Consider the following 19,812-nt stretch of genomic DNA (forward strand, 5'->3'; position numbering starts at 1 on the left):
CCTGGGAGGCAGAGGTTGCAGTGAGCTGAGATCACACCACTGCACTCCCGCCTGGGTGACAGAGCAAGACTCCATCTCAAAAAAAAAACACAAAAAAAAAACAGGCTGCCAAGAGTGTGCTGAGCCCTCTGGAGCTGGGAGAATGTTGGATGTAAGGCCCTTGCTGGACCTGCTGTCCAAAGGGTCTTTCACTCATTTGTTCATTTGTTCCTTCATTGGTTCATCCAGTTTGCATGGACTGAAATGCTGGCTGACTGCAGGCAGTGAGAACTCGGAGCTCAACTCAACAGCTCAGATTCTTGCCCTCAAGAAGCTTCCATTCTAGAGGGTGAGGCTCACAATAAACAGGTTGCAGACACTAGTCAGTCATCTCATCTAACAAAAATACTGGGTAGCTATGTTATTAAATTAAATACATGCAGGAAAAGAAATTGCCCATTATAGGGAATGAGAACCTATATATACACCCACCCTAAGCCAAACTGTTAAATATAAATCTGGACTGGGGGTTGGGGGTAGAAAGAGGCTCATCTCAAATGCTTCAGCTTTTGGGGTCTGAACCAGCCACTTGCTGGCGGCAACCTCTGCCTCCCGGGTTCAAGTGATTCTGCTGCCTCAGCCTCCCAAGTAGCTGGGACTACAGGCCCATGCCACCATGCTCAGCTAATTTTTGTATCTTTAGTATAGGTGAGGTTGAGGTTTCACCATCTTGGTCAGGCTGGTCTCAAACTCCTGACCTCAAGTGATCAGCCCACCTTGATCTCCTAAAGTGCTGGGATTACAGGCGTGAGCCACTGTATCCGACCTGCAGCCTGTTCTTGACCATCTTCTGATGATGGTTCTGTCTGCACAGAGGTGAGAGGCAGCAGACCAGCCTCCTAAAGAGCCTACATGTGGGCAAGTACCTCCTCCACTTACCCTGTGCCCAGGCTGTGACCGGCCAAAGAGCACCTCGGAGACGTCCACACCATCAAAGCGCCGTCCTTGAGGTAAGCTGGCCTGGGCCAGGGCTACCACGGTTGGAAAAATGTCCAGCACACTGCGGAAATAACAAGACTGAGTTGTCCCCAGCTCTTCTGACTCGCTCCCTGACCCTGCCGTGTCAACACCCACCTGAACCAGCCCAGAGCAAGCACCGACAGCCTCTCCTATGGGCTGGCTTAACTTCTCTACCTGCTTGTTTTTCCTTTCAGTTCCACCTGGATTTCTGCTCCTACAAGAGGCAGAATGGTGCAGCGGTTCAGCACCCAGGCTCTGCAGCCAGCTGTTGCCTGGGCTCAAATCCTAGCTCTGCCACATATCTAGCTTCTCAATGCCTCAGTTTTCAATTCTCTAAGATGGGTATGATATTTTAATAATATAGTAGTCCCCCCTTATCAGAGAGAGACACATTCTAAGGGCCTCAGTGAATGCCTGGAACCTTGGATTGTACCAAACCTGATTGCCATAAATCAAACATGTTTATTCTTAATTTTTTTAGAGACAGAGTCTTGCTCTGTCATCCAGGCTGGAGTGCAGTGTGTGATCATAACTCACTGTAACCTTGAACTCCTGGGCTGAAGTAATTCTCATCTGACTCCAAGAGTAGCTGGGACTACAAGCATGTACCAGCACACCTACAAGATTTCTTTGTTGTTTTATTGATTTTTATTTATTTATTTATTTATTTATTTTTTGTAGAGACAAGGTCTTGCTATGTTGCCTAGGCTGGTTTCAAACTCCTGGCTTCAGGTGATTCTCCTGCCTCAGCCTCCCAAAGTGCTGGGATTGCAGACACGAGCCACTGCGCCCGATCAGAACACATTTCTGTTCATGTCTTCCACTCACAAATGTAATGACTTTTCCATCTTAACTAAGTACTTAACATGAACTGTGGCCATAACTTTTGCAGCTTGAGGTGCAACAGCAAAATTAGCACAAACTTCTTTTTCCTTCTTTAGAATTTCATGGATAGGAAATTCATTCTTGGTGGCTTATGCCTGTAATCTCAGCACTTTGGGAGGTTAAGGTGGGTGGATCAGTTGATTTTGTTCTGACATGAACAAAATCCACCAAAATGTGAATAAAGGCTGAACAATGGCCATGTGAACAATGGCCGGTTTGAGACCAGCCTGGGCAATAGGGCAAAATCCCATCTCTACCAAAAAAAAGCAAAAAGAAAAAACAAAAAAATAGAAGATTCATTCTCACCATAGATCTTAACAACCTCAGCATATAATTTCTTTTTCTTTCTGCTTTTTTTTTTTTTTTTGAGATGGAGTCTTGTTCTGTTGCCCAGGCTGGAGGTGCAGTGTTGCAACCTTGGCTCACTGCAGCCTCTGCCTCCAGGGTTCAAGCGATTCTCCTGCATCAGCCTCCTAAGTAGTTGGGTCTACAGGTGCATGCCACCACACCCAGCTAATTTTTGTATTTTTAGTAGAGATGGGGTTTCGCCGTGTTGGCCAGGTTGGTCTCAAACTCCTGACCTCAAGTGATCCACCTGCCTCGGCCTCCCAAAGTGCTGAGATTACAGGCAGGAGCCACTGCACTCAGCCTTCTTTCCTTATTAAGTCAAGAACTTCACCTTGCACTTAAAGGAAGCACATTTCGGCTTCTCTTTGGCATATTCGAATTGCCCACATCACTGCTCTTGCACGTTGGGGCCATTAGTAAGTAAAAATAAGTGTGACTGGAACACAAGCACTGCTGTATCTCGACAATCAATCTGATAACTGAGATGGCTACTAAGTGACTACCAGGCAGGTAGCGTATACAGCGTGGATCCACCGGACAAAGGGCGGACTCGTCCAGGGCGTTACGGGGTGGGTGGGATGGTGCCAGACTTCACCACACTCCTCAGAATGTGCACAATTTAAAACTTAGATTCATTTCTGTAATTTTTCATTTAATATTTATAGACCATGGTTGATCACAGGTAACTAAAACTGCAGAAAGTGAAACCGTGGATAAAGGAGGACTGCTGTATTGGTGCCAGCTCACAGGTGGTTGTGTGCATGAAACACACATGTAAGGCACAGAGAAGAAGACCTGGCACTCGGAAAGTCCTCACTGGATGTTTGTGTCTTAATGATTCACAAGGGTAATCCCTGTGAGCCCACCTAAGAACTGAGGGGTTCTACCTGTCACCAGCTTGTGACAGCCATTTGCTTAGAGGAAACAGTGTGGGACAGGTGTCTGCAAGAGAATATTCACTGCATTTTCCATTAGGCGGGTCTCTGTGTTATAAAAGATTTAGCTTTTGTTCAAAATGCCATGATATGTGGAACATTCCACTGGCTTTATTTTAGCTCTTTTAGTCCATTACAAAGCAGTGAATGCGGCCAGGTGCGGTGCCTCACGCCTGTAATCCCAACACTTTGGAAGGCTGAGGTGGGTGGATCACCTGAGGTCAGAAGTTTGAGACCAGCCTGGCCAACATGGCGAAACCCTGTCTCTACTAAAAATACAAAAATTAGCTGGGTGTAGTGGCACACGCCTGTAATCCCAGCTACTTGGGAGGCTGAGGCAGGTGAATGGCTTGAACCTGGGAGGTGGAGGTTGCAGTGAGCCGAGATTGCACCACTGCACTCCAGCCTGGGTGAAAGAGCAAGATTCTGTCTCCAAAAATAAATAAATAAATAAAAATAGCGAATGTTTATGGTAGAAAAAATGAGAGCATCCGGAAATATAAAAGAGAGAACAACACACACTTAGTCCATCACCCAAAGGCAGCCATTGTTCATATTTTAGTGGATTTTGTTCATGTGACTTTTTTTAAGTCATATGGTGCAAGGTTACTCTACCTACGGCACATCTTCCTCCAGCCTGTTGTGCTCATGTTGGGGGAAAAAAAGTCTTCCGCAAGAACAGAGAGGCTGCCCCTTCAACAGAGCCGTTTATATGATAGCCAGGCCAACTGGAAGTCAGCGGGGCTTACCGGAGCCAGGAGGGCTGAGCTAATGCGAAGCTGGACTTTCCCAGGAAAGAGGCCCTGGTAGCCCTGAGGCTGGGCGCAGCAGCAGAGTTCAGGCTTTCGCATGCACCATTCATCAGGAAGCCTCCAGGGCCACAAATCCCCACTTTCCCCAATCTGATATCTGAGGGGCTGGGGGGATATCCGCCCTCTAAGGGGGCTGCAGAAAGGACCTGCTCTGAGGCTCTGTCTCCTGTTGGCCATCTCCTTCTCCTCTCCAGGGCTCTACCTACAACCCCAGGCAGAATCTCTCCATTGACTACAGTACAGTGTTTCTGTTTGCCTTTGGCTCCCACAGTCCATGGAGCTGGTGGCTTATCTCTTAAGAAACAAGCTCCAGGACCTGGCACCCCACTCTGATGCAAAGTCAAGAATGCAGAGTCAGCACTCGCAGAGCACAGAACAGCCCAGAAACCTGTCCAGAGTCCAAGGTTCCTGCCACAAACCGGAAAGTAAAGAGGACCACAAAGCAGTCTGAAAAGGCCGCGGTGGTTTGGAGCTGTTTGCTCGAGTTTTCTCTAAATTGTGCCCCTAAGAGAGATCAGCGTCACAGATGGGTCAAATCAGTCAGCAAGAGAAACAGGATCTGCGTTCGATTTTGGAAAGTATTGTGTACTTTCTTTTTCCATCTGATTTCCCCCCACTACTCTCTCCTGAGGTTTAGCATCCTAATTATATAGCACTAAGTCTAATGTTCACGGAATCCTAATGTCTCAGACTTTGGCAAGAACTTCAGAGGTACCTAGTCCATCCGGAGCACAAAGAAAGCCTCTCGCCCATGAGAAAAGCTTCAACATGTCCAGTGACTCAGGCCGCTGGAGGCAGCCCCATCCCGATTTGGCAAGCTTGGGCTGTCAAATAGTCCTTCCTTAAGTAACAGAAAAAGCCAAGCCCCCGAGCTTAGCCCTGGAAGAGGGAGACGGTCCCTGGCACATGCAGCCCAATGTCATCCCAGGGCTGGGCCCCCAGCCTACATGAGAACTTGAAGAAAGCATCCGCCCTACTAAGGCTACCAAGGGCACCCCAGCTACTCCAAACCTCAAACCCCACCAAAGAAATTGGGCCTGGGAGTCTTTAGAACCTCGGAGAAAGAGACAAAATAAATACAAACTTATACTTTAAAGTTTCCCCTGTTCGTTTCGGTGCCCGGCTTTTGGCAGAGCCACATTGCAGCTTTCATGGGACCTGGGCACTTCTGCCTTCGTGGGTCTCTTCCTTCATTTAAAAAAAAAAAAAAAAGGACCGGGCACAGTGGCTGACAGTTGTAATCTCAGCACTTTGGGAGGCCGAGGAGGGTGAATCACCTGAGGTCACGAGTTCCAGACCAGCCCGGCCAACATGGTGAATCCCTGTCTCTACTAAAAATACAAAACAAATTAGCCAGGCATGGTGGCAGGCACCTGTAATCCCAGCTACCCGGGAGGCTGAGGCAGGAGAATTGCTTGAACCCAGGAGGTGGAGGTTGCAGTGATCCGAGATCGTGCCATTGCACTCCAGCCTGAGTGACAAGAGGGAAACTCCATCTTAAAAAAAAAAAAAAATTCCAAAATTCCATGGACTCTGGCACTATATGCCTCATGGGTCTGATGGAGAAGTGGTTCCCAGCCTCTGATGGGAGGAAACCCCATTTCAGTGGGCTTTTTGGTTGTGACAAGGGCAGCCATGAACCCACTCCTGATAACAGGAGAAGGCTGAGATTGCTCTGCACAATGGCACAAAAGGCTGTCCTCAGAGTGGGCAGGGTGACATCTTTGCAGGTTGCATTGCCCTTATGAAAATATGTGCTTTTTCTTTCCTGTGGCTCTGGTCACCCCAGGCTCTGAAGGTTGTTCGTAGGAAGGGTGCACATTTGTGTTCTTATCCAAGGGGTTGCTGAAGGAACCTAGGAGTGGAGATGGGGCAGTGGTGGCGAGGAGGTTGCAGAAAGGCCTGACCTGCCAGGCAGATCATTTGAGGTCAGGAGTTCGAGACCAGCCTGGCCGACATGATAAAACCCGTCTCTACTAAAAAGACAAAAATTAGCCGGGCATGGTGGCGCATGCCTGTAGTCCCAGCTACTGGGGAGACTGAGGCAGGAGAATCACTTGAACCCGGGAAGCAGAGGTTGCAGTGAGCCGAGATCACATCATTGCACTCCAGCCTGGGTGACAAGAGTGAAACTCCATCTCAAAAAAAAAAGAAAAGAAAGAAAGAAAGGCCTGGCCTGCTGGACCCCAAGGTGTGCAGGTGGGGGGTAGGGAAAGGGGAGTGGAAGGCCAACAGGGGGCTCATTCCAGAAGGAGCCACATGGACTTCAGGATGCATAGTATGGGAACTGAGGTGCTGTGCTGGGCAGCCCTGGGGTGGAAGGCATCCCAGGATGAAGGCGGGGGACAGAGAAGCTGAGAACGTTTTATCTGGAAAAAAGGTGGATCTGATCTAAGGACAGGAAGCGAGAGGCAGGAGGGGTTTGCTTGGGGATGGATTGGAGGCGCTTGGACCTGGACAGAGACAGAGGCTTTGTGTTCGTCTCTCCCGAATGAAGGCACGAAGAGAACTTCCTCTGAAGAAGAGGAAGGGACAGGGAACAGTAGGGATCATCCCTAGGCCGTGGGAGCAGTTCTTTCTTAGCACTGAGTTGTAAATTTCTTTCTGCATTTAGTTTTAACTTTTTTCCTGCATTGTTCTTCCCTGTCATTATCGCCGAGAAAAGTGAGGTGCCCACCCCTTCCTGGTCTCAGCCGTGGAGATATGAGGGGCAAGCCTATGCTCACATTTGATGGGCAGCTTCCCTGGCACCCTCATCCACACACGGGTCCCTCTTAGAAGCCAGCATAGCCCCAGCCACATTGATTTCAGGGAGAACCGGGGTCGCAGGGGTCCCAGAGCATCAGGGGATGCCCCCCAGCAAACCAAGCGCTTCTTACAGAGTAAAGAGAGCTGCCAAGAGTGGGGGTGGGGGTGAGACCACCTCCACCAACCACCACTACCCACTGCCAGATCCAGGGAGGAGGAGAGGACTTGGAAAGGCGACATGTGGCTAGGCCCTGCCTGTAGGTGACAGCTAAACCACAAGACACTGATGTGAGCACAGCCTCCTTGTAGCTTTTACTTCCAAGACTGGTGCCTTGGGACAGGCCAGAACCAGCTGAATCCCTCTTCCACACACCTGACTGTCTTTCAGAGCCACGAGGTAGCCCAGGGAGTTACCTCTTCTGGCTACACAGCAGCTTTAGCTGTTTTTCTTTTTTTTTTTTTTTTGAGACAGAGTCTCACTGTCACCCAGGCTGGAATGCAATGGTGCGATCTCAGCTCACTGCAACCTCCGCCTCTTGGGTCCAAGCAATTCTCCTGCCTCAGGCTCCTGAGTAGCTGGGATTACAGGCACGCACCACCACGCCCAGCTAATTTTTGTATTTTTAGTAGAGACGGGGTTTCACCATGTTGGTCAGGCTGGTCTCGAGCTCCTGACCTCATGATCCGCCCGCCTCGGCCTCCCAAAGTGCTGGGATTACAGGTGTGAGCCACCGCGTCCGGCCTTAGCTGTTTTTCAAATAAGATTGTTTCAAGTCCTTTTTGCCATTCTGGTCACCTCATAATTGCCCCAGTTCATCTCTGAAGGATCGATCCTCATTCGGAGCAGAGGTAGGGGTCTCCCAGCTCAGAGGCAGAGCAGGCCCTTCCCCTTCTTGTATATGGCTAAAAGAGCTGCCGCTAAAGCCGTAGTTCTCAGCCAGAGTGAGTTCATTCTCCCCGGGGACATTTGGCACTGTCTGGAAACGTTTTAATTGTACAACTTAGGGGGTGGGGTGGGGACACGATTGGCATCTAATGGGTAGAAGCCAGGACTGCTGCTAAACATCCTATAAAGCACACAGGACAGTCCTCCAAAACAAAGAGTGATCCAGCCCAAAATGCCGACCACGCCACGGTTGGGAAAGCCTGCAGCACAGTTTTAGGTTAAAACTACTGAAACTTTTTCCCATGTGCTGCCAGAGCCCTGGCCTCCTGAAGGTAAGGTAGCCCCTAAACAAAGAGCTTTCTGTCTGTTCTGCTCATGACTGCCATCTCCCCAGTCCCTGGAGTAATGATTGACCCATAGTTGGACATGGCAATAAGCATCTGTGGAATAAATGCATTTTCCCCATCCTGTACTTGTGTCTGTGGAGGCAGGTCACGTGCAAGACCCTTCTTTCATCTTATGACATCACCCAGGTACACACCGATATTAACATTGGTTATCTCTAAAACCAATGGGATCCATGTGAATGGATCCCCCACCCCCCCTCCCACACATTCTCTTTTACTTTTCTGTACTCATATTTATATCAACTTGACCACTCTCTGATGCTCATAATTCCTCAGGGCCTTAAGGATATAGGTTTAAGGGACTCTGGCTTTAGCTCTTAGTGGCTTAAGGGAGTTATCTCTGATCTGGAAGATCTATATTCCTCAAGCAATGAAACAAGAGTAGGTGATATGCAGTCTGGGCGGAGGGTGCCGGGCTGGGCTCCCAACAACATGAAGCATTAGCATCAATGTCTTGAATTTGGATCATAGTACCATTCTCTGTCAAGCTGACCCTGAGGTGTCAAGGGAAAGAGAAACACACATACACAGCCTGTCCAGGCAGTAGGAAACTCCGCCCAAATTTGCTTAACATGGATTCATATGGGAAACAGCAAGAGGGTAAATCTATAGAGGTAAAACTGGCTGGCTGAAATCCAGCCTAATTTAACACCAAAAACTAGCCTTGGCTGTGTGTGATGGCTCATGCCTGTAATCCCAGTGCTTTGGGAGGCCCAGGAGGGAAGAGTGCTTGGGACCAGGAGTTCAACACCAGCCTGGGCAACATTAAGAGTCCCCATCTCTACAAAAAATTAAAAAATTAGCCAGGCATAGTGGCGCATGCCTGTAGTCCCAGCTACTTGGGAGGCTGAGATGGGAGGATTACACAAACCCAGGAGTTCAAGGCTGCAGTGAGCTATGATCTTGGCACTGCACTACGGTCTGGGCAACAGAGTGATGCCGTGTCTCTTAAAAAAATAAATAAAATAAAAGGTATATGTGTGTGTGTGTGTGTGATACGCTATATATTAGGTTGGTGTGAAAGTCATTGCAGTTTTTGCTACTAAAAGTAATGGCAAAAACCGCAATGACTTTTGCACCAATCTAATGTATCTCCTAGGAGGTACCGATACGGTGTATTGGTATTATCCTGGTACAATTCTGGGGCCCTCAGGCAGACACTGCCTTGTACCAAGAACTCACTGCCTTGGGTCACCAAACCATCCTCTCAGTCAGTTGTCTCCTCTAAGGCCCTACATTATCAACGAGATGAGGCAGTTTTATTATGGTTGACTGTAGGTGCAAACACCATTCTCCGATGAGAAGCCACTGGTTGGCTTTCTGTGAAGCAACTTGAGAGACGGCTGAGTTACTTGTCTATGTGCAGCCTGGCCCGTGAACACTTGGCCCCTCTTGATAAGCACTTTGACTACACCAAGTCAGCCCTATAAAAGCAGCCTGCCTGGCCCTTTTCCCAGGCAGCCTGACATCACAGATTCCAGGCTCTGCTGTTGTTGTCACACCTGCTGGTACCCGTTGACAGCACGCTGCCCCCTCCTGACTGTACAGGGCTGACCCGGAATTCCTGGGGGCCCCACAGGCTGCCAGGGGTGATGCCCACCCACCTCATACTTTGGCCCTGAAAGCTGTTTACCCTTTTCCCCTGGACTTTGAGTCTCTCCCCTCCTCCCCATTGGATCTAGGGAAGTCAGAGGGTGCCAATGAAGCTTGCCTGCCTCTACTCAGCTGTGTTCTTTACGCCAGAACTCATTAGGCTAATGGCAAAGAACCTTTGGAATTAGGAAATCAGTCTTTAACCAGCAGTTTTCTGAGCACATGAATGAGCACAGGGTTCTACGGAGGGTTCCCCTTGCTAGTGAACACAGGGCAGAACACAGAGAGGAAGGTCCTGTCTGAATTAGTGAAAAGTCCCCAGGATAAGTCATGGTTCCATAGCTGGGAAGATGTTGTTTTCACATAGACGCTGCACAGCCAAGTTCTTTGCCATGGAGATGGCCTCCTGGATCTGCCTTAAGGCGGCAATAAGAGTAATGGTGAGACATCACATTTACCTGATGTGATGGGTCTGCAGTGAGCTATGCAGTGAGCTTCCTTCTAATAAAGGAAGCACCCAGACACTCAGCTCATTAAGAAGCGTCATGGCCAGAGGCAGGAGGAATGTCTTCACCTAAGGATTCATTATTTCCCTAATGGCCTGGAGGGGCCACTTTTCTTCTCCACCCTCCTCCAGGGAAGTGGACATCTGGACTCCTTTCTTGGGGCCATGGGATTGCTAGAGACTAGCCGGCTTCTCACAGCCACCCCTAAGACACCTGCCTTAACCCCAAGGATGGAACAATTAGATCTCAAAGGATCTCAGCTTGGCACAGGCTGAGAGGGAGATGCTGCTGCTGCTGCCTTTTCTGCACTCTCTCCAGCAGACACAGCCAGGACCCAACGCTGATGTACGTGAAGCCAACCAATCCCTTCTTCACTCAGGCGTTATTCCCAGAAGATGGCTTGAGTCCCACTTCACTGTTTCTCCCTCCCCTCCCCTCCTCTCCCCTCCCCTCTTCTCCCCTTCCCTCCCCTCCCCTCCCTTCTCTTCCCTTCCCTTCTTTTTAGAGATAGGGTCTTGCTATGTTGACCAGGGTAGTCTCAAACTCCTGGCCTCAGCAATCCTCCTGCCTCAGCCTCCCAAAGTGCTAGGATTACAGAAGCAAGCCTCCACACGTGGCCCCACTTCACTATTACTTTCATCACTTCTACAGTCAGAGTCTTAGAAGTGTCTGGGAACACCCGGCAAAGGCAAGTGGTGAATGACCTTCCTGAGGCCTCTAGCCACCCATGCCTCCATCTAGCCACCCATGCCTCCATCTAGCCACCCATGCCTCCATGACTTTTCTTGCTCTGGGCCCCAACATCTCAAGGTAGTTTTGGTCTCATACCTTAACAAGGTAGTGCTGGTGACATTAACTGGAACTCTGCCAGGCCAGTAAGCCAGTGCTGGGACCCGGTGCCCTCCTTCCCAGGTCGTCTGCTTGGCTGGACTTCCCCCTGTGAGAGGAGGGGAGGCAGCTGGTTCATCCATGGTGATAACTCGAGACTTCTTTTCAGCTAAGAGCTAGTCTCTGGGAGAACCCCTCTCTGAGTTTCCAATAACCCCAACAAAGGAATGACTTTTCTGGTAACCAGCTATTTCCCTCAACTAGCTAGTATCTTTCAAAATATGCTTTTTATTTTACTGGACTTCAGATGTAAAAAGTTGCCTCACTCTACTGAATCACCTCATTTTATTTTCTTCATGAGACCTTCCCCACTGTAAATTATTTTTTCATTTATTGATTTGCTTGTTGTGTGTCTCAACACCATGAGACTTCATCAGTCTCATGCACCTAAGACATAGTGGGGCTTAGCAAATCTTAGTTGAGTAAGTGAATTTCTCTTCCTGGTGATCATAATGTGACTGTCTGTTTAGGATGAAGAAATACAACTATTAAAGAAGAGAGAAAGAAGGAAACTTCTGCAGCTATTTGATCTGCTCAACATCCAAGAACCGATCTGGCATGGATTTTATGGCTTTATTTTGTTTTGCTTTGCTTTGTTTTTCCTTGAATTAATGAGTTGTTCTGATATTATGGAGACAGTGTCAGTAATAGTTCCAACCTCTTGCCTCCTGGTGGAGGTAAGAAACAACTACGTGCAATCTATGAATTTCCACTTTGGTTATTAAAGGAATTATTTTTGTAACCATTAAGTCAAAAATGACCACCAGTATAATGATGGCTGGCGGGCTGGAAGACATGAGGTCATGCTTGATGGAAACATCCTGAATACATGTTGGGTTGCATTAACCACGGCCATCCCACCACCCCCACACACACCCCACCCTCATCCTGGTTGAGCCAAGGGCCAAGGATCCTACAAAGTTAGCGTGTGCACAGCCTTTCCAAGGCAAGTGCTGTGTGTGGCTCACGCACACTGCGGTCATGCAATTTCCCTTTGTTTGGCTGGTGTGAATAATAAAAGCAATTATGTGGGGAGAAGCGTGGGGAGGAAGAAGATGAAGGCTTCTGTCGCCCTATACTAGCACTGTTGCAAACGGAACCTTTGATGTCCCTGGCCCAGCACACCACACGGGAAATGCTCAGCATTCTTAGGACTCTTTCATAATCAGCTTTGGAGTCCCTCAAGTTTTGAAGTAAGAAACAAAACACAAAATAACTTACGTCCTATGGACTGTTTATGTTTAAGGGTGTGGGGTTCAAAAATCTAACTGGAGTCTCTGCAGGCTGAATGAGATGCTCTTTGATCTAGCCCAGCGTTTCTCAAATACATCCTTCCTATCGAGAGCCACGTCTCCCATAAATACATATAGCTCCCTCCAATTTATTCACGCACTTGGAACAAAGAATCCAGAACTCCAGCAAGCATAAAACGCATTTCCACGTGGCTTTGGAATGTATGACTTATGCGTCAGCTTAGGGCCAAAGGGCAGGGAGGAAGCATCCGCTCAAAAGCATGTGCCAGGGCTTTGTAGATACTTCCACCCCCGTGGGGGCATCTTTGTGGAAGCTTGAGGTATGGGTGGGTGAAAACGGGGAGCCTGTTTATCTGCATGTCCATGGTGTACACTATTCAAATAGTCTTGCTTAACCTTTGAGGCCAGATGCTAACGAAAGATCACGGCTGTAGTTCCAGGAAACAAGCCATTAGCTCTATCGGTCAACCAGAAGGCGCTGGGGTGGGCAATGGCACCAGGGTTGAACACAGGATTTGGTCTCTGCCTCCAGGATGTTTCCAGAAGGGTAAACTGACCTTTAATTAATAAATTTGCTAATTGGTCTTCACCAATTAGGGATCCCTTCAAGAATTAGGGATTCTTCTCGTTTGCCACAACCTTTTGTGTTGCTCTCTTGTAGGTGACTGACTTTCCTAATACGCTCTTCAGAGAAAAACGTTTCAATGTGCTTGTCTTATTTCAGCAAAGGACTGAAAGCTGGAGGGGTTTGGAGGAATCCATCTAGTTATAAAACAGGTGTAGTCAACAAAGCAGACAATCTCCTTGCAAAAGATTCAGGAATTAGGAGAAAGAAAAAGATTGGCTGAGAGAAGCCTCTCAGTGTGGCCACTTAAGGAGCAATCCCCTCTTTCTGTTGTACAGACTAGTTGGCTAGTGCAGGCTACATCCTGCGTTCTGGCTCTAACAGGAAGACACAATTATATATGCCAGCCACGCAAATGATCACAGGTCCACAGACCTTGTATTCTAAAGGGATTTATCTTAAAAGGGTCTAGAGTGTGAACAAGCAATTGTAAAATATTTATGTATCACCAACAGCGCAGATACTGTCTTGCTATAAATCTCAACTTCTCACTGGTACTGCTAGGAGTAGACAAAACTTACAAAGATCTGACTGGCATTCTATCAGCCCCTAGGATTGTGTACTCTAATTATGAGATGCATATGCTTATATCAAACAGGCGCGTTGTGTTTTATCTGCACCAGCAAAGGCTAAATTCTAGGATAGCTACTCCTGATCCCCCAATATTCTTCAGTAATACCTGCTCCCACTAATGGATAGTTATTCTAAGTTAAACATAATACTAATAACAACAACAATAACATCTCATATTTATTGAGCCCTTACTAAGTACCAAGTTAAGTGCTCCTCAGCATGATACATGCTTCCTGGCATTATCTCATTGAATCCTTATGACCACCTCTCAAGTTAGCCACTATTGTCCCCATCTTTCAGATGGGGAAACCAAAGCTCAGAAAGGCTAAGTAATTTGCCCCCAAGTCACATAGCTAGAAAATGATAGAGCCGGCCGGGTGCAGTGGCTCACGCCTGTAATCCCAGCACTTTGGGAGGCTGAGGTGGGCAGATCACGAGGTCAGGAGTTCGAGACCAGCCTGACTAACATGGTGAAACCCCATCTCTACTAAAAATACAAAAATTAGCCAGGCGTGGTGGCGCATGCCTGTAATCCCAGCTACTCAGGAGGCTGAGGCAGGAGAATCACTTGAACCTGGGAGGCGGAGGTTGCAGTGAGCCAAAATTGAGCCCCTTCACTCCAGCCTGCATGACAGAGACTCTGTCAAAAAAAAAAAAAAAAAAAAAAGGAAAGAAAGAAAATGATAGAGCCAAGATGTGAACGCCGGTCTGACTGCACAGCCAGCACCCTCACTCACTAAACCTAGGGAGGTGGTTCCATTTTGAATATGTATTAGAATCACTGGGGAGCTTTTAAAAAATACGCATGCCAAAGTCTCTTTCCCAGAGACTGTGATTTAATCGAACTGCAGTGAAGCTCTGACATCAATATCTTCTAAAACCCTCCTGGGGATTTAGTGTGGAGAGCACCCATTCCCAGGGAAGGAGGGCAAGGGGCAAGATCGGGAAGAGAACACAGCACATTTCAAAGTTAAATGTAGCTAATAATCGTCGTCACTGCAGGCTTTCTGTTGCCCACGCCTTTATACCTCTATGCCACAGCATCATAAATATGACCTTATAAGTCATAGTAAGTAAGAACAATAGATAATCCATAAATGAAACTTCTAATCACTTTTCAATTTCAAACACTATTCATTCATTTAGATAAGCCTCCATACTTTGATCAGGCACTGGCACATTAAAAGTGTTAGTTGCCTTCGGCTTTTTGTCGAGAAATGCATGTCTTATGGCCATGAGAATGCATTTCTACGCACTTGTGGTTACTTGTGACTCTAATTAAAGCAGAACCTCTTAAAGCAATAAATATTTAGCCACAGCAACCAAAATATCAACAAAACCATGATTCATGAATTTGCTTATTTGTGCTTCTCTGGTTACGGAAGTGAAGTGGCATTTTATGATGCATGAAGACAGGGGCAGGCCGGGGAAGACTCACCACTGCCCACGCGGAGGAACAGTGGTCTTTCTTGGCTGGGACCCAAGGGCCATGTTTCACTGAGTCAGAAAGGCAATGCAGAAAACAAGGAAATTCGCAAATTTCTCCATACAAGAGAATCACCAGAAGAGATCTCATCTACGACATGGATTTCTGGGTCCTATTCCCAGGAATTCTAATTTAATAAGTCTGGGGTGGGGCTCTGATTCTAGGTAATTCTGATGTCAGTGGTTTGAAAACTAGAGTTGAAGAAGTATTCAAGGAATAATTAGGATGACGCCTTTGGGGGCAGGCAGGTCTCCAGTGCCACCCCTGCCAACCAAGTGGCCTTGGGCAGAATTCATAACCTCCCTCAGTCTCAATCATCTCAGCCAGGAAGCAGGGAAATGACTGTACAGTTGACCCTTGAATAACACAAGAGTTAGGGCACTGACTCCCAAGCAGTTGAAAATCTGGGCATAACCTTTGACTCTCCCAAAACTTAACTACTAATAGCCTTATGTTGACCAGGAAGCCGTACCAATAACATAAACATTTAATTAAGACACATTTAGTATGTTACATGTATTATATACTGTAGACTTATAATAAAATGAGCTAGAGAAAAGAAAATGTTAGTAAGAAAATCCTGGCCAAGCACAGTAGCTGAAACCTGTAATCCCACCACTTTGGGAGGTCAAGGCAGGAGGATGGCTTGTGCCCAGGAGTCCAAGACCAGACTGGGCAACATAGTGAGACCCGTGTCTCTACTAAATAAATAAATAAATACATAAATAAATAAATAAATAATTAGCTAAGTGTGGTAGTCCCAGCTACTTGGGAGTGTAGCTGGTAGTCCAAGTTACTTGGGAGGCTGAGGTGGGAGGATCGCTTGAGCCCAGGAGGTTGAGGCAGCAGTGAGCTCTGATTAGATCACTGCCCTCTAGCCTGGGCAACACAGCAAGACTGTCAAAAAAAAAAAAAAGAGTAAAGAAAGAAAGAAAGAGAGAAAGGAAGGGAGGAAGGAGGAAGGAAGGTAGAAGGAAGGAAGGAAGGAAAAAGAAAATTGGAAGAAAGACAAAATATATTTTCTATTCATTAAGTGGAATTGGATCATCATAAAGGGCTTCATCCTCGTTGTCCTCACGTTGAGTAGGCTCAGGAAGAAGAGGAGGAGGAAGAGGAGAGGTTGGTCTTGCCGTCTCAGGGGTGGCAGTGGCAGAAGAAAATTCATGTATTAAGTGGACCCACGCAGTTCAAATCCGTGTCGCTGAAAGGTCAGTTGTATGTATCTCACAGGGTTGTGGGAACGGTTATATAAGATAGTGTATATAAAGCTTTAAGCAAGGTACTTTTGCATAATGCCTGCCAGAGAAGTGCCAACCAAATTACCTGTAGGGGGAAAATAGCAGAGATCACAACCTCCGACAGTTTGGTTGGGCATGCGTAGTGTTTTCCATTTAACTAATGCTGAATGTCATTCGACAGGGTCCTCTCTCCAGTATATTGAATTCCTAACACTGCCCATAACTGACAAAAACAAACATGTGTTCCTTTATATCACCTGCCTGGCCCACAAAGGCATTAGCATTTGTGACTGGGTAGAGTGCCTGTTCCGAGGAGTGCACATTCTAATAACCTTCTAAAGAAGCAGGCTTTCAGCCCAGTGCAGTGGCTCGCACTTGTAACACCAGCACTCCAGGAGGCCGATGCAAGGAAGATCACTTGAAGCCAGGAGTTCGAAACCAGCCTGGGCAACAAGCATGACCCCTCTGCCCCATCTCTGTAAAAAAAAAAAAAAAAAAATTGTAAGGTTCCAGGCATGGTGGCACACACCTGCAGTCCCAGCTACTAAGCTACTAGGGAGGCTGAAGCAGGAGGATTGCTTGAGCCCAGGAGGTCAAGGCTGCAGTGAGCCATGATCACACCACTGCACTGCAGCCAGGGCAACAGAGTGAGACCCTGTCTCTACAAAAATAAAATAAAGAAGCAGGCTTTGTTTCTAAGTGTAGTATGTCCCCTTGCCAAGGATGCCTACAGTGTACTCGTTTTCTAGAAACACAGGGCGGCCTGGCCTCTATTCAGACCCAGGACTCCGGCTGGCCTGGGGTGGCCCTGAGTATGGGATGAGGACATTCCATCAAGCCGGGTGGCCAAAGGCCCAGAAAAAGACACAGTTTGACTTCCTCTAGGTGCCTATCAGCAGGGCCTGTCCCCAGCCAGGGCCAACAGCCAGAGTCCCTTATCCCTTGCTCTGTCACCTCACAGCACCTCTGACTTTTCCCCGCCCCACCCCCTACCCCAAACTGGACAGAAGGCCCAGGATGCAGAGACTGCTTCCCAGCGGGAAAGGTTATGCAACAACCTGATAGCATCAAATTACAAACAACCAAGGTCTCCTAGGAGCCTGGATGCCAAATTCAACAGAATGTTTCCTCATCACCAAGGGGGAGGAAGGAACAGTTCTGCTCTTCAAATAAAACAAGAAAAGATTTTCCAGACAGAGGAGCAGTCAGTTAGGGGAAAAACAAGGTGTTGGTTCTGTCCTGGGTAGGAAACAGATCTGGCATGGAGAAGGGAAGGCGGCTGCTGGGAGAGCCAGGCCTCCTGGACCAGGCTGTGGACTCAGAGACAGCAGGGGTGTCTAACTCGTGCCCTTCTTCTTTGGGAGAAGGCAGGGCTGCTTTGCTCTGCCCCTGCCCCAGTTCCGTTTCTCCTCACCCCTGCAGGGCACAAGCCAAGTGGAGCATTCTCAGTCCACACGCACGGGGTGAAAAGATGACTCCAGGAGACGCTGCCTCATCCCATCAGCTGAGCTGGGCGGCTCGGCCAGGAAAGGAAAGGGAAGACAAGCAGGGGGGCCTGGGGGCCCTGAGAACAGGGGAAGACAGCACGTGGCCTGATGCAGCAGCCTGGCTTCAGGGAGAAAGTTGCACGACTCCGGGTACTGTTTGTCCTACTCCGTTGCGAAAACATTGACCGCCTTCTCTCTTTCATCTGCTCTTGAGTCTGGCCCCTGTACAGTGAGCCGTGCAGATGTCCCACTGATGGGGAACTGGGTGAAGAGGAGCAGGTGACCAGAGGGACCCCAGCCCCCTTGACTCACAGGACATGGCCACCTGCCGAGCAGGGCGCTGGCTTCCCAGAGCTCCAGCAGCATTCCAGGCAGAGAGGAAGAAGGAGGCTGTGGAATAGTTAGTTGACAGGAAGCCGCTTTGGAGACTGAGGAAGAAGAAGTATTTACCCCCAGGCAGCAGCCTTTCAGGCAAAGTTCACTTTCAGACTCCCAAGAAAAGAGGGGAATGGCATCCAGCCCCAGCCCGATCATGAATTCAAGTGCTGTCACCCACCGATCCCACATCAGAGTTACTGGGAAGGCCTTGCCCCAAAAAAGAATGTTATCTTGAGGTGCCTGAAATTCAGCTTCAGAACAAAGTTTCCCAAGAGATCCTGAACACTTTTAAAGTTATCTGTATGCGATTTAAGTTGCCTGATCCTTTTGTGGGGGAATCTTTTTCAGGGTGCTTGCCAATCCCCTTCTAATGCTTCTATGGGTGGGGTCCTGCCAGGTTGTTTCAGCCAGGAATGAAGAAATTTAGTCTAATGGGGGTTATCATTAGAGGCCAGGTGCAAGTCTGGGAGCCTCCTGGGCAGTACCCCCACTGATTCTCCCAACAGTCCATGGAGAATGGTCCACAACCCCACCTAATGAGAAGAGGATGCTGAGTCCTGAGCTGAGTCAAGATTCAAGCCCAGCCTGAGCCTCCAAACACTCTCTGCCTCCCACCGATGTAGAAAGATTCAGACTGTTGCAAGGGCTAAAGACTTTTCCTTGACAATTACTAGGTTCAAAGAGCAAGATAGGATTTTCCAGGTGGCTGAGGAGTCGGGTATAACAAGGTGTGCGTGAGAACAGTCACGTGACTTGGAGAATGAGCCAGTGATGGTCAGAGGATGTGGACCCCTCCACTGCTGGCTGGCCTCGGGGATGCCTTCCATTCTCCTTGGCCTCAGTTTCCTCATTTGTCCAATAAGGTGGTTGGAATAAAGATCGCTGAGGTCGGCCAAGCATGGTGGCTCACGCCTGTAATCCCAGCACTTTGGGAGGCTGAGGAGGGCAGATCACTGGAGGTCAGGAGTTCAAGACCAGCCTGGCCAACATGGTGAAACCCCGTCTCTACTAAAAATACCAGACATGGTGGCGGGTGTGGTGGTGCACGTCTGTAATCCTAGCTACTCAGGAGGCTGAATAGGAGAATCGCTTGAACCTGGAAGGTGGAGTTTGCAGTGAGCTGAGATCGCACCACTGCACTCCAGCCTGGGCAACAGAGCAAGACTTTGTCTCAAAAAAAAAAAAAAAGATGACTGAGGTCTTTTCCAACTTTGGCGTTCTTTGAACTTGGGGATATTCCTGGAGATTTTGCCACTGGCTTCTCTCATTGGTCATTTTGGATCAGTGGAAATGAGGCTGGTACTTGCCCTTCTCCTTGTTCTCAGCTCCCCTGATATAAGAGGGATCTTTTAAAAAAAAAATTGAATAGTATGCTGGAGGGGGAGTGGGAAATGGTGAGCAACTGTTTAAAGGATATGGGGTTAAATAAAATAAATATATATATTTTAAAAGCTAGGCATAGGCCAGGTGCAGTGGCTCACACCTGTAATCCCAACATTTTGGGAGGCTAAGGTGGGAAGATTGCTTGAGCCCAGGAGTTTCAGACCAGCCTGGGCAACATAGCAAGACCCCGTCTCTACAAAAAAAATTTTAAAAGGTAAAGAAAAATTAGTTGGGTATGGTGGTGCATGCCTGTGGTCCCAGCTACTTGGGAGGCTGAGGTGGGAGGATTGCTTGAATCCAGGAGGTTGAGGCTGCAGTGAGCTGTAATGATGCCACTGCACTCCAGCCTGGGCAACAGAGCAAGACCCTATCTCAGAAAAAA

At 48.1% G+C, this 19,812-nt stretch overlaps 1 protein-coding gene across 5 annotated transcripts in view; it reads right to left on the minus strand.

The window, feature by feature from the left end:
• ARSG (arylsulfatase G) overlaps positions 1–19,812 on the minus strand; it is a 185,395-nt gene that overhangs the window by 46,115 nt on the left and 119,468 nt on the right. For all 5 annotated transcript variants that reach the window (XM_055386988.2, XM_055386991.2, XM_031011442.3 and 2 more), the window contains exons 9-10: positions 10,948–11,056; positions 919–1,039 (exon numbers count right to left, since the gene is read on the minus strand). In XM_055386988.2, the coding sequence (XP_055242963.2) occupies positions 919–1,039; positions 10,948–11,056 (230 nt within the window). The remainder of the gene's footprint in view (positions 1–918; positions 1,040–10,947; positions 11,057–19,812) is intronic.

The sequence above is a fragment of the Gorilla gorilla genome, chromosome 4 (assembly GCF_029281585.2).
Source record: "Gorilla gorilla gorilla isolate KB3781 chromosome 4, NHGRI_mGorGor1-v2.1_pri, whole genome shotgun sequence".
Taxonomy (NCBI): domain Eukaryota; kingdom Metazoa; phylum Chordata; class Mammalia; order Primates; family Hominidae; genus Gorilla; species Gorilla gorilla.